The 15,389-nt window shown below is 43.8% G+C and overlaps 3 protein-coding genes across 3 annotated transcripts in view; 2 read left to right on the top strand and 1 right to left on the bottom strand.

Annotated features, from left to right (window-relative positions):
- On the top strand, positions 1 to 4,817 carry LOC121596123 (CTP synthase). Its single transcript, XM_041920790.1, has 7 exons — positions 1 to 185; positions 674 to 955; positions 1,327 to 1,497; positions 2,551 to 3,307; positions 3,375 to 3,531; positions 3,605 to 3,743; positions 3,822 to 4,817. The coding sequence occupies exons 2-7, from the start codon at positions 790 to 792 to the stop codon at positions 4,310 to 4,312; spliced, it is 1,881 nt and encodes a 626-aa protein (XP_041776724.1). The 5' UTR covers positions 1 to 185; positions 674 to 789; the 3' UTR covers positions 4,313 to 4,817.
- A 2,710-nt stretch (positions 4,818 to 7,527) lies between these two features.
- LOC121597642 (glyceraldehyde-3-phosphate dehydrogenase 2) lies at positions 7,528 to 11,514 on the bottom strand. The gene is made up of 2 exons (XM_041923538.1): positions 11,378 to 11,514; positions 7,528 to 9,551 (listed from the first exon to the last, which is right to left on the bottom strand). The coding sequence occupies exon 2, from the start codon at positions 9,510 to 9,512 to the stop codon at positions 8,514 to 8,516; it is 999 nt and encodes a 332-aa protein (XP_041779472.1). The 5' UTR covers positions 9,513 to 9,551; positions 11,378 to 11,514; the 3' UTR covers positions 7,528 to 8,513.
- Positions 9,832 to 15,389, top strand: part of LOC121597641 (alpha-N-acetylgalactosaminidase-like) — a 69,641-nt gene continuing 64,083 nt past the window's right edge. The window contains 2 exon segments of the mRNA XM_041923537.1: positions 9,832 to 10,011; positions 10,073 to 11,121. The gene's annotated coding sequence lies outside the window, so the exon portion shown is untranslated.

Here is a 15,389-nt window from a genome sequence, read left to right as displayed (position 1 = left end):
AGGAAGACGTTTGACAGCCCGAGACGGAAAAAACGAAAAGCTCGAGCCGCGTGTTTGTGGTTGCCACTTTAAATTCCGTCGCAGATTATTTTCGCGTGCCAAAAAGCGAACGAAAAGTGTACTTTCCTCGCAATTGGCCTCCATTCCGTGCGGTGCGCCACTGTAGCTGCTGTTAGAAGGCACAGGTAATACACCCGTAGGTGAATTTAAAGGTCCCGGTACAAGGCCCGAGCACATTTCGTTGCATTGAAGTACCGCACCGCACCACTTCCTTTTGGTTCGCGACGTAGGGCACACAAATCCGGCAAGAGGGGGCTACACCAGCTGGGGGATCAGCTGAGGAGGGCTACCTACTTACCTACCGTCTAGGTTCTTTGTTTACAAACAATTATCTCGCGTAGTGCAAACAAATCGGGTTGGTACAACACTCTATTGCCACACGAGGACGGCTGAAATCGTGCCGAGTTGTGCCCCCGTACTTGAACATCCGCCTGTGTGCACTATTGCGGTGAAGGCCTCTTGAAGATAGTGTAGTGTTTCGCACCGGAACCAGTTGGGCTCGAACGGGCTAGACGGTTGGTTCGTTCGTACGCACAAACCACGCTCTACCACCCTATCAACCACATTCCCAAATCGTTCGTACATTGACGTGTATATTCTTTACTTCTTTTAGTTGTTTAGATACACATAGGGACGCAGCGCCATCGCCATCCCAGCCTGCTGTGTGTACACTGAGACACGCTAATTGATTGACCGAACCGAACGAATACGTCGTAAAAGGAAGGCAGCATGAAGTACATACTCGTCACCGGTGGTGTGATCAGCGGCGTTGGCAAAGGAGTTATCGCCAGCTCGTTCGGCACGCTGCTCAACGCATGCGGCATACCCATAACGTCGATCAAGATCGATCCTTACATCAACATCGACGCAGGAACGTTCTCCCCATACGAACACGGTAAGCAAACGGCTAGACGAAATAGTCCTCAACGAAGATAGAAAGAGAAAGAGAAAAAAGCAAGCAAGCTCACGGGCAAGATATTTCGTTGGGCAAGAAGCGGTCGTGTAGAAAAGGGATACCTTTTTATTTTTAAACCCACGAAGAGAACTTGACCGTGACGGTAACATTCACTGTCGGGGAAAACGAAAAAGCCAAACAAGTAAGTACACAGTGGCCAGTGAGTGATTGTTGCTGGTGTGCATCTTCTTTCTTTTCTTGTTTTTGCGTGTTGGTTTTGGCGTGCAATTGTCCCATCAGCCGCGGATTGTTTATTTCATATTTTTCTAATAAAATTCTATTCATTTAATTCTATTCCTGCGCCATTTTAGGTGAGGTGTTTGTTCTTGATGATGGCGGTGAGGTGGATTTGGATCTGGGAAACTATGAGCGTTTTCTGGACATTGTGCTGCACAAGGACAACAACATTACTACGGGCAAAATGTATAAAATGGTGATCGATAAGGAGCGCATCGGGGATTATCTTGGCAAAACCGTTCAAGGTAGGTGAGAGGCGGGAAATGTATGTAATTTTACAAAGTTTTTCAGACAAAATAACGAGTTTTTTCTTTAAGACTTATTTATTATTTTATTCTTAATAATATGGTGCATTTGCTTCATAATGTATCAGTTGGATTGGAAGAAATGTTTCACCATTCCTAATATTTAGCACTTAGACAAGAACACATACAGGTCAATTTAATTACTTGTGTAAAGTATATACAGTGAGTGCAATAAGTATTCTTCAAGCTAAAGATTTTATAGAAATAGGTTGGCCGCAATAGGGAAAGGATGGTAAAAGAGCCAATCAAGTGAAAACGGCCTAGAAAAGTCTCAATATTAACAGTTCAGATTTGTTTTTGTATTGTATAATTTCGCATAAGATTTAAAAATATTTAAGAAGACACGTCTTCAACATTATAAAAAAATATAATAATAATAAATAAGAAACCCAAGACGTACCAATAATACCATAATTGAGGATCAAACAGTAATGTCTAGTTGAATAGTTTAATGCATATTTACAGCTCCTTGCAGAACCGCTTAAAGATCCAAACCAACGTTTGTATAGTTTAAAAAAACAGTGAAAGTTAGTTTTTTATGCAATTTATTTTATTTTTCAATTTATTTATTTTTTTCTACACAGAATTAATTTGCGAATTTCTTGCTTTATTTATTGTAGATAGTACAACCTTTCTAGTAAAAAATATGAGTATTTCTCTAAATATTCTCAATAGGAGAGACTCAATTGAACATTAAAATTTATTGTACTAAATGACTCTTTGTCAGAAAAAATTAAATTAATTTTAAAATAAAAAAAAATAATTTCATTAATCAACTAGTATGCATTTTCAATACAATACCAATTGAATAGTAATTACCAATTGAAGTACAAAAAAATAAGAAAAAAGATTCATGAAGATATAAAATTGTTAATTTAATTTAAATTATTTTTTGCCACAAGATCAACAACTAGCCAACAAACCCTGTAATTAAACTGATTGCAGCTTCTAATATCTATTTCTATTAAATTTTCTATTTTTCTCTCTCCCCAGTGGTTCCGCACATAACGGACGCCATCCAGGAATGGGTGGAGCGGGTAGCGAAGCAGCCAGTAAAGGACAACATTGTGCCGGAGGTGTGCATCGTCGAGCTGGGCGGCACGATCGGTGACATCGAGGGCATGCCGTTCGTAGAAGCCTTCCGCCAGTTTCAGTTTCGCGTGAAGAAGGAAAACTTTTGCGTGGCGCACGTGTCGCTCGTTCCGTTGCCGCGGGCTACCGGTGAACCGAAAACCAAACCCACCCAGGCAAGCGTCCGTGAGCTGCGCGGGTTTGGCCTGAGCCCGGACATGATCGTGTGCCGGTCGGAGAATCCGATCGGCGATGAGGTGAAGGACAAGATTAGCAACTTCTGTCACGTGTCGCCGGATCAGGTGATCTGCATACACGACCTGTCCTCGATCTATCACGTGCCGCTGCTGATGGAGCAGGCCGGCGTGGTGGACATTCTGAAGGAACGGCTGCAGCTGAATCTGCCCACCCCGAGGCCGGCGAACTTTATGCAATCATGGCGCGATCTGGCAGAACGGGTGGACAATGTGTACAAGAAGGTGAACATTGCGCTGGTCGGGAAGTACACGCGGCTGCAGGATTCGTACGCGTCCGTGATGAAATCGCTGCTGCACGCATCGATTGCGGCCGGGTACAAGCTGAACCTGACGTTCATCGATTCGTCGAATCTAGAGCGCGAGACGAAGATCGAAAACACCAGCCTGTACTACGATGCGTGGCACGATCTGACCAACAGCCAGTAAGTGGATGGAGGATGGCGGTAGATCGATGGGAAGGTTATTTAAAACGTTTTGTTTGTTTTGCAGTGGTATCATTGTGCCCGGTGGGTTCGGTTCGCGTGGTTTGGAGGGCAAAATCCGTGCGTGTCAGTGGGCACGCGAGAATGGTAAACCGATGCTCGGTATATGTCTCGGTTTACAGGTTGCCGTCATTGAATTCGCTCGCAATGTGCTTGGATTGGAGGTGAGCAAACATTAAGTTTAATCAATTCAAATGTCATTAATTGTTTATTTTTTATTTCCCTCCTCTCCCACAGGGTGCGCATACGACGGAATCGAACCCGGATACACCCCATCCCTTGGTGATCGACATGCCCGAACATCATACGGGCGTGTATGGCGGAACGATGCGACTTGGCAAACGGACGACCATTTTCCGGGGCGATAGCAAAATCCGTAAGCAGCACGTCCTCCAACACGATTCGTAAACTTTTCGTTCTTTTGCACCCACTCACCCACCTATTCTTGTTTCAGGCCAACTGTACAACAACAAGCAGCAGATCGAGGAGCGCCACCGGCACCGGTACGAGGTGAACCCGGACTATGTGGCACAGCTCGAATCGCACGGCATGCGCTTCGTCGGCACGGACTCGGAAAAGGAGCGCATGGAAATTATGGAGCTGAAAGACCACGTGTACTACGTAGCGACCCAGTTCCATCCCGAGTATCTGTCGCGCCCGCTCAAACCTTCGCCACCGTTCCTGGGGCTGATACTGGCCGCGGTCGGTAAGCTCGATTCCTACCTCAAGGATGGGCAGAAGCTGCTCCAGCAGCAGTGCAGCCCGAGCAGCACAATGCCGAACGATAAGGTGAACGCGCAGGAGCTTAATCTGATCCGCGAGCGTGCCAATGGACTGAAGAGTGAGGCGAGCACATCCGCTGCGGTGCAGGTGAACGGTGCGGTTCCGAGCAAGCAAGAATCGCCCATCAAAATGAACGGGGTGCATACGAATGGAACGGATTAAAGCGGGGAAGCATCTCCGGTTAAAAGGTAAGTATTTCAACGATAAGGTTTTTCGGTTAAAAAGAGCTGGCAGAATGATAGAGACAGCTACACAATTCTTCCAACTGCAAAGCGTAAAAGAGCGATAGTAGGTTCAGCTGTTTAAAGTTAAAAACCAAGACAAGTCAGTGGAGCTGTGCATCGTGAAAATCACGCAAAAAAAAAAATGCATTCAACAGAATGTGTCCGATTGATAAAGAAATCCAATTTCTAGAATTATATACAATTTCTTACCGATTGAACAGTTAAACAGTGGAACTAGTGCCGCCGAAAGGGTGTAGTTGCGCGCGCGAGACGCTTGAAATAAATAGAGCTTAACGAATAGGTTTTAATTGTTCATTTGCCAATCATTTATAGTTTGTAAGCGCATCCAGCAACAGCAGCACAACAATTTACTTTTGTTTGCTTTTTCTTGATTAAATTCTATCTGAAGAGGCTCCCAATTGTCACTGCAACAGAGAGAAAGAGAGCAAAAAAGGAGAAAAGAACTTGTGATAAAAAAGCTCGATATCTTATTTTGGAAGGAATTGATACATTGTTGTTGCTGTTACTACAGTTTTACTTACATTGCCTTTTTGAAGCGTTACAAACAAAGCGGAAATAACAATTGTGACAGAACTAACGAAAGGAACTGCATCTGCTGAATTAATGCACTTTTTTTACTTATTTCAACGATCATACACAGTGTGTGAAGGTAGCGTATGAATGGGAGGATGATATTTTGAGGCTTTTTTTTAAATAATATACAGTCTGTTCCCGAGTTACGCGGTTTCTGCGTTCCCGACGAATCCGCGTAACTCAAATATCCGCGTAAGTCGAGTTTCACGTTTTTTTTACTGAAATACTATTGATTACCCGTAGTTTTTTATTTAATTTAGTATTTTTATACACTTTATCATTTATTTGATATGATTCGTGCAGAAAATTCTAATATTTCTGGCTTTTAAGCGGTTTCAATTTGTTGGAAAAAATGCAATTTTTACCGAACTTGAAGCAAATTGTACTGATTTGACATTTAACCTGTCAAATTTAGAAAACCGCGTATCTCCGAATCCGCGTAAGTCGAGAACCGTGTAACTCGGGAACAGACTGTAATTAATAACGACGATAAATTAATTATATGCATTAAACGGTGTTATAATTCCAATCAGCAATAGAACAAGGATCGTTCTTCGTTCAACTGCACTTTTATAACTCTTCTCTGATATTGAAAGGGGAAATAAATGATTAAATAGATTAGCTGGGTTAAATTTGAAGGGTCAAATGATCATCAGCTCAGCTTGTTTAAAAAATAAATGCACTCAAAAACCACCCAAAAAATCATTTTCCCCTTCACGCTACCACTGTACGCTCACCTTTAGGTAGGAAATAAATTGTATAAAGCAATGAAAACAATTAAAAATTATATAGTTTCTAGCAATATTCAAATTTTTAGCAGCAAACAAACACTCAATCCAATAGCAAACAAATGATAGTTTTAAGTGGTCCCGAAAAAGACTCCAATTAGAATGCAATTGGTGCTCCATTCATTGGCTCTAAGTTTCCTAGCATCAGGACCATGTAAGTGTGGTTTAATATGATCTTTTTCTTTTTTTTTATATTCTTAACAATTAAATAAAGTACATGAAAGTGTTTAAAATTCACAACAACATTATTTTTAATAGTTGTTTAGAATAAAATAAATACATGTCCAAATGTTCAAAACCAATTTCATATCCTGATCAAACTTGATTAGTTAACAATTAAATATTTTTCAACTTCTGTTGATGTGATTTTGTTTGAAAATTTAGAATATATGCATCTTGAAATAATGGCCCAGGTCGTGCAAGGGTTTTCAAGGGTTCTGATAATTTTGGGACACTTTCTTGACTCTTTCGCAACGGAAGTTGACTTAAGGGCGGTCCTCCCTTTTGGACAGGTTTAGAATCTAATTGGAACGTCTCAAAAAGGTTACCCTTGATTACTATTTTAATATTAATACTGTAAATATTATGCGTAGCTATTACAGGGTTTCCCACGATTTATTGGTTGGTTCCCATACATTTTTGGTGGGTTCCCATATTTTTTTGATGCCTTCCCACGATTGTTTGACCATTTCCCAGAATTTGTTGGTTCAATTATATTGATATCGAATCGGAAAATACCATTAAATTATGGGAACGAATCAAAAATCTATGGGATACGATAAAAAAATCGTGGGAACGCACCATTAAATCGTGGGAAACCCTGTATTATTACAGGGTTGCTTAATGATTTTTGGTTGCTTCCCATAGTTTCTGGACCGTACCCATAATTCATTGGGTGTTGCATCGATTTTTTTAGATTTATTGGATTGATTTCCAATCGAACGCTCCCAATAAATCGTGGGAACCATCCAAAAATATATGGAAAAAGGTGAATAAATCGTGAGACGAACGCAAAAACTTACGGGATCCCAACCAATACATCTGGGGCAACCCTGTATAAGCCCTTTGGATTATTATGGCCATGATGTCCCCAGCAACTTTAGATTCTTTAAGCCCATTCTTGAACAATCCTCTACGATGTGCCATTTCAGGGTAGCTGTTGATGGCACTGCCGATGAAGGTATGGTGAGAGTTCCTTACCCAAACGTTCCGATGTCTCAGCAGTGTGGATTGGAACAGTGGATTGTTTCTGTTGGACTTCATATGAGACTACCCAAGGGTGTACTTCTCATAAAGTTCCACTTCCCGTGTGAAACAGAGTCAACAATATGTCCCAAATTTATGAATACCCCTGAAAATCGCTTTATGTATCTCGTTGTCATGTTCCTAAATGTTTGTATGCCATGCATCCCCAAACCGAAAGACAGAAGACCTTCCCTAAATCCGGACAGTCGGACGGACACGTTCTGCACCAGAGCTCGAGGAAGCAACTATAGCAACAAGACGATGAAACAACTATAGCTATAACCATGTAAGCCCGGGATAAGACTTTGTTCCGAATTACTTACGAATCAATGCGCAGTTCCTATTTCACCCTATACTTCCCAACCCTTCCCGGCCTGTGTCCTGCTGTCAAGGTCACACAGACCAATGATGACGCAATGCTCTCCCTCAAGAGCTGCAGCATCTAAGCAAACGAACAGCATTCAAACACATCGTTGAACACCAATCCGACTCAAATTAACCGAAAAGAAACAAAGTCCCATTTGTGTTTGGTTCTAGTAACGCTTTAGCAGTTTAAATTTATTGTTTCTTTTTACTTTTATATCATTAATCCTTACCAACTAAACAGAACATTTTGGAGGGGGAGGTGGTTGGTTGGTTGGTTTACTCTCCTGCGTAGTGCCATGTATGAAGTCCGTCTATGTAATGTGTAGCTGTGTTTCTGTGTACTGTGTGTGTTCTCTTTGTGTATGTTTGTGAAGTGTTCTCCATTATTACATGCAACACAGATAGTATGTATGTATAACGACGAAGCGATCTTAAATCGTTTGCATAAACCGAGACGACTATAATAAATTACGCGCTGTTAGAGGACTTAGAGTGTTGTACGTTGGTTGGTTGTTTTTCATCCCAGTCCTTCGAGCGGATTTCAGTCCCAACATTCTGCGCTTCTTCGTATACCGGTGGTGCCCACTTCCTTCAACCGGTGGAAGAAGAACGGGACCACGATGGAAGGAGTCGCCAGAATGAGGATGAAACGGAAGAGACGGAAGGATGCGTAATTCTGGGGAAGGAGGTGAGGTTGGTGTCGCGATGTTTTGTCCGGATGCTTGATAAACGTATGGCCAAGACGGTAGAAGTGTTCTGGAAATGGTGATCGACCATATCGTCCCGTTTTCGCTCCGTTCTCTTCTCTCGCGACTAGATGCATCAAGCGTATCCTTCTAGCTATCTCACAAAGATGGACAAAAGGATACCTGCACTAGGTAAGCGGTCAGAGAACGACGTTTGAGATTGGGACTGGTCGATCACCGTCGTGTCTCGACCTGCCATCAAGCCATCCTAAACAGTACTCCCTCAGTCTCCTCCCATCAATCCGCTTCCTCCCATCAATCCTCTCCGCCTAGTCCACCTAAGCACGATGTATTACGAACGCAGCACGCAACAGCAGTGTTCCTTTCCCGCTCCAACTACTCCCTTGACTCACTCGTCTCGCAACGGCACCACGCCACACCATACAATCAACCGAGGAGCTTAATCCTTGGTCTGCATGTACTTGATCAGATCGACGACGCGGTTCGAGTAGCCGTACTCGTTGTCGTACCAGGAGATCAGCTTGACGAACGTGTCGCTCAGCTGGATGCCAGCCTTCGCGTCAAAGATGGACGAGTGGCAGTCGCCGACGAAGTCGGTCGACACGACCTCCTCCTCGGTGTAGTCCAGGATGCCCTTCATCGGCCCGTTGGCGGCCTCCTTCACCTTCTGCTTGATCTGGTCGTAGGTGGCCGGCTTGGACAGGCGCACGGTCAGATCGACGACCGAGACGTTCGGGGTCGGGACGCGGAACGCCATACCGGTCAGCTTGCCGTTCAGGGCCGGGATGACCTTGCCCACCGCCTTGGCGGCCCCGGTCGCCGCCGGAATGATGTTCTGGGCGGCACCACGGCCATCACGCCACAGCTTGCCCGAGGGGCCATCCACCGTCTTCTGGGTGGCGGTGGTCGCGTGCACCGTCGTCATCAGACCCTCCAGGATGCCGAAGTTGTCGTTGATGACCTTGGCCAGCGGGGCGAGACAGTTGGTGGTGCAGGACGCGTTCGACACGACCTTCATCGAGGGCTCGTACGCGTCCAGGTTGACGCCGACGACGAACATCGGCGCATCGGCGGACGGGGCCGAGATGATGACCTTCTTGGCGCCACCCTCCAGATGGGCGGATGCCTTCTCGGTCGTGGTGAACACACCGGTCGACTCAACGACGTACTCCGCGCCGGCCTTGCCCCACGGGATCGCCTTCGGGTCGCGCTCCTGGAACACGGCAATCTTCTGGCCGTTCACGACCAGGCAGCCGTCCTGGGCGGACACCTCGCCCTTGAAGCGACCGTGCGTCGAGTCGTACTTGAACAGGTACACCATGTAGTCGACGCCGATGAACGGATCGTTGATGGCGACCACCGACGCACCCTTGGTGATGGCGGCGCGCAGCACCAGACGACCGATGCGGCCAAATCCGTTAATTCCGATCTTCGACATGTTGTTTAGCGGTGGAGTTGTTGTAGATTAAACGACGAACTGTAATTGGTGGGACAAATATGGGTAGAGTAGCGTTTTAATTATGAACCTTTCTGTCGGGTTATGTTAATTCAAATTCAAGGCAATAGGGGCTGAGGAGAGTTGAGGGGACAAAAGGGAAGATTGGTTTGCTCGCGTCTGTGTCAACGATTCATTCGATTACACAACACCGATGAAAACGGAAATGCTCAGGATCGCCGGCGGTTAAAAATAGAAGCTAAACAGGGAGAGGAGAGCTAGAGAGGACCGCCCAAGCTGAGGCAGAGCAGGCGGCGGGAACACTTTTCCGATTTCGTAGCCAACTCAATGGTTGAACAAAGAGGGGCTATAAATGCTATCGCAGTAGGCGACGGCTTCCTATTTTAAATTAACGATTCGAGAATAGGCAGCCAGCTTGTCACAACACCACGCGCCATTGCATAAATCAGATACTAGAAGGAATTACGTCACCTATTTTACTGTACTGCAATATTTGGTATTTATAATTTAAATCAATTATTTATTAACTGCTTGTTTTACAGTTGTCGTTTATCAAATTTGAAATGGGAATTTTTCATTAAGCGAAAACGAACACAGAATTGAATAAAACTGTCCCTACGGCTGTGTTCACTAACATCATCGTCATCATCCGCTTGGGTTCTTGATCCGCGCGGCACGAGAGAAACCGGTAGAAACAAAAGCGATAGAAAGAGTACAACACACGCACACGCGCATCGCATCTCATTCAACGCAACCATCACACCACCACTACTACCGAGAGAGAGAGAGAGATGGAGCCGGAGAGAGCGAGCGTGAGAGATGGGCCCGTGCACGCGTCAGCCTCGCACGAGAAAGGTCGTTTAGAGGTCAGATGGAAAAAGTGGTCCTCTGTGCATCAACTTCGCCGGCAATTGTGGACACAAATCCTATTGGAAAAGAAGCAGAGCAGAAAAGCGTACAGGAAAGACAACGGAAGAATGGTGTCCAGCACAAATGACTATTAATGTATAAATGGCAGAGGGCGCAATACATTAATCAATTGATAAAGCTGACCTCGGTACCGACCACAGCAGCGCGACTGCTTTCACGGTCTCTGTGTTCTAAAGCCTGAACGGTGTTCGCGATTGTGTAATACAATCAATAGTGTGCGCGCCCTTCGAGTCATTTCAATCCGATGATAGTGAAGCTTCCCATGATGAGCGGGATGGAGACCCTTTTTTATAATTTGATGCTCCCCACCAGTGAAAGTGTAAGTGAAAAAAACACACCCACACACAGCGCCATTTATCGATTGAAATAGGAGACCATTTTTTCGCGCAAACTGCCCCCTTTGTAAGCATCATCTCACATCAGGGCGATTCATTTTGAAAGCATTTATATGCACTTTGTATTTCTATTCACATTCTTTTCGTTTTCTTTTTAGGCGCAAGAGTGCACTTATTGCCTCACTCCACACATGCACCAGTCGGCTGATAATAATTGGAACATTCCAGAACTTCCCTCCGTGTCGCATACGGGAATGATGGGAAGCATCACAGTTTGAGGCGCGGTTGCTTAGCAAAAAGGGCAGGAAAAAGCACGCCTGCTAAACGTATGTAGACAAGAGAAAAACACTTTGGTACATTTCACTTTTCTTCGCCCATTGACAATTATCGATCAAAGATGGCCTCGTTTTTTTTCGTGGAAATGAGCAGGGAATGATGTTATCGAAGGGCAAGATATATTAAAGGGTAGAACGTTAAAAGGGGAGATAATTTGGGAAGATAGTTTCTCCAAAATTCCAACCTCTTTAGCACAGGCACAGCAACTACCATCACCTCACCTCACACCACACTATTACCACTTACCGTTAGAAGGCCTGCTAGTTTCCCGAGAGAAGGCTGTAGGCGCGATGTTCACACGTCGGCTTTTGGAGACTGAGTGATGCGTTTCGCGTTCAATCCGCGGAGAGTTGTACGGCAAACAAGGTCCAATCAAGGGCAAACGGGTACCGGCGCGTTAAATGCTCTGCTCCGTTCGGTTCTCGCTGGTGGTGGTAGTAGTAGTGCAGAGCCGTTCGTGTATGTGTCACCGAGGCGGATGCCGTGCGGTCATGCGCATCTCGCTCATGGCATGTGGCACACACACACGCGCTTGTTCTCGCGAGATACAAAACCTCCCGTTACCCAACGGCGTATCCGTACGACCGGCAAACTCATACACATGAACGACCCTTAACGGGGGGACGGCGAAACTTTGCCTTTCTGTTGTCTGTTGCCAGCAAACGATCGGTTGTGCATTTGCTTTTTCGGTTTTCTTTTTCCCTCTTTTTTTGGCAAGCATAATTTTTGGCTTCGACACTGGTTCGATTTGTTTGGGGTCAGCAGGGTTCAATTTGAGCTGTTGTGACAGGAGGGGCCTTTGTGTACACAGGTTGTGCATTTTTGCATCACGGCTACCTTCGATTACAAACCCCCCCCCCCCCCCCTCTCCCCCTCATCGAAGATCAATTGTCAAGGAATGGGTTATACAAATTCAAAGTGCAAAACACACGCACGGCACAGGTGGCAGACTTCCATTTCTTTATCGAATATAAACGACTGGGAATGCTCAACGTGGAACTTTACCTTCCGTGATGATTCACACAACTTTACCAGGTAGATGATTCACACAGCAACGGTTGAAAGTGCAATGCCGCCGAAAATTGTCGTCATTCATTGCTCGCCAACATTTCGTCATAGATGACGTAAATTTCATATTTCTTGTTCATGGGCTGAGTTTCAAACTTGGTGGCGGAATTGCATTTATGCTGATTGAAATCATGTTTCGTATTATTCTATTTTTAATGTTCATTAAAGGTTCATTTAATGATCGAGTGCAAGAATGTAAATGAGAATATTATACTCTGACGATGTATCACACTAAATACTCATAAAAACTGATAATTATTTACCAAATGAAAGGATATTGTATTTTTCAACTAGCTACGTTGAGGAACGTAATATTCTATCGTTTGGTTTGTGTTGCATACCGTACTGCTTCGTATTACGGACACTTTAAGACATTTTTGACATTTAATATTTTCTTAATAATTCAATTTTGATCGGTCGATCGTCTGTAGTAAAGTAAACTAAAGCAAATCTTCTACATTTGAGAAAAAATAAAGATTTCCAATAATTTTACCATACGAAACATTGAAAAATAAATCCGTAATGATATTTTGATTCATATTCCGGACAGTCTCAAAATTCCTTTTATAATCTTCAAATTTACACACACACACACACACACACACACACACACACACACACACACACACACACACACACACACACACACACAAACTACACCTTTTTAGTTGTGTGTCAATGCATTTGTCTCATACATCTACTATCGTTGTTGTCCTATTATTATCACTGTGTAAAAGAATATTTTTTGTGAAATTAATCACAAATTAGTTCGGGTATGAAATTCAGACCACAATATGGTAAAACACTGTTGTTTTCGCATTGATTACTACTTCCATAGTGGATTCTGATGTATTTCAATGCACTTGGGCGCGATTAATATGAATTATCGAAGAAATAACACTGGCGTCGGATTGAAGCAAAACTGCTAAGAATGCCTCTGGTGAACTGACCGACAAAAATGTTTATTTACTGTGGCATCAGGGCCTACTAGGGGTCAGTAGGACATTTTTAACATGTTCTAGTAAATCATGGCAAACATTTAAAATTAAAAAGCAGCATGTGCAGGGACGTGAATATGAAGAAATACAATTAAAAAAAATGCCTAATGTCCGGAATTTAAAGCTGTCTGTAATCTTAATCTTAACGATATTATAATTGGATTTTAAAAAAATACGCAAAATATGAGATAGGGTACCTTCTAAAGAACAGCAAAGGCTTATTTCTATAACAAATCATTAATTTGTGGTGGTGTGCAATATTAGCTTCAATGTTAACAAAATTCATTGTGAGCACGTAAGTTGCATAATTGATTGCATTTTAGATCCACACATGATGCATAATAGTGCATGTTTGCGTGCTATTCTTCGGCGATCATGAAACTCTTTGAAAGGGGTGCTGATTTCAACTGAATCATATATAAGGTTGTTTAATGCCAAGTGCTAAGTTTAAAGATTAGCTTTGAAAAACAACCTTTTCAAGATCACTTAATTGTTCATCGTTACATTATATTCATTTTTTGAGGACTGTGTGAAGGTCACGGGAGAAGAGTATGGAGGTCACTGGCCATATTCCACCCTTAATAGTTATTATTTATACAGGCGGTCCTCGAGATACACGGTACCTCTTATACGCGGATTCGGAGATACGCGGTTTTTTAAATTTGACAATTCTTTGAGCAATTTGTACTGATTTGACACATCAATTATAAATTGCCAAATAATTTCCGTTTTGATCAAATGTTAAAAACTATTTCAAAAGGTTTAAAACTGTTATATTCAGTCAAAATCATATCAAATAACTCATTAAGTGACTAAAACCGCCCACTACTTACAAAATTACACGAAAATTAGTGATATTTTAGCTGGAAACCGCGAGATTCGACTTACCCGGAAATTCGAGATACGCGGTATTTTGCGGCCGTTTTCGGTCCCCTTCAACCGTGTATCTCGTGGACCGTCTGTATTAATTTTATCGGTTGATTTAAAAACAAAAAGCCATTATTTACAAAAAAAAAAACTAATAATATCTTCAGCGCATAAATTGTTTGCAAACCCCTGACACTAACACCGACGTGCCGGTGATCGCGTGATAAAAACCATACGAACACACATATCCAAATGCTCTCGCGCACACACCGCCATCGAAGTAGTCTACGGGAGGGGAAAAATGCTCCCACTCGGTTTTTAACGGATTCGTTGCGTGAGGGTGCGACTCCTCGTCGGCGGGGAAAAACTCGGGCAAAACAATTCAATTTCCATCCCGCGAATGGGTACGCGGAAAACCCGTAACGCGTTTCCTTCGGTTTGACATTGGACAAGGGTATTCGACGAATTGGGGCGGGAAGCATTTCGTGAAGTAAAACCTCGCCAATTGGAATGTTTTGATGGAAATAGATTCCAATTCGAACAGATGCACACATCTTTGCCCTGGCGCATTGCATTGCAGTGGCATGTTGTTCTTGTGGCTTCTTATCAGGCGATGACATGGAATTCTACCAACCCAAAAACGGGTGTGTCCCGGGGCTCAATAGATTGCGCGTCTAATAATTTCGGTGTACCCATTGACAACAGAAAGAGCGTGCCGTGGATTTCAGCACCTTGTCATCCGCACCCCCCATATTATGAGGATGTGCTTGCTGATAAGAGCAATTGCTCTGGGGGTTCTAATCGACGACAGGCGGCTGTTATTTTCCATTTCATTTCCAGCAAACAGAAGAAACACATGGGAGGGGGCACGCCTTACCGGATTATCGCTTTTGCCGTGGCTGATAATCGTTTTTTTTCTAGTGTGCGCCTCACTTTCGATTTCGATCCCATGTTTCCATGCCCTCTCGCTCGAATGACCTTCGGTTCACATCTGTGTTTTTGGGGAAAAGTCCACCATCACCTTCTCTTCGTTCCCGCTTCGTCCTCTCCTCTTTCCTAACTTCTGCTCCACTGCAAACCACTGCACGCGCGAATGACCTCTGGGGGGCACCCTCATCATAACATTAGGAACCCGTGTCCCGTAGAGTGTGCGCAGGCTCACTGTTTTACTTTCGATTACGGTTCTTCTCCTTGTTTGCGTCACAATTTTGATAATAAACGCTATAAGAATGAGAGAGAGAGTGAGTGAGCAGCAATCAACCGTCGAAAGCATTCCAATGTGACACGAGCACGCTTCGACGTCATCGTGGGGCTGTCGGGCCAAA

Source organism: Anopheles merus, chromosome 3R, assembly GCF_017562075.2.
Source record: "Anopheles merus strain MAF chromosome 3R, AmerM5.1, whole genome shotgun sequence".
Taxonomy (NCBI): Eukaryota; Metazoa; Arthropoda; class Insecta; order Diptera; family Culicidae; genus Anopheles; species Anopheles merus.
Note: the sequence above shows the minus strand (reverse complement) of the source record. Positions and strands in the feature narration are given on the sequence as shown.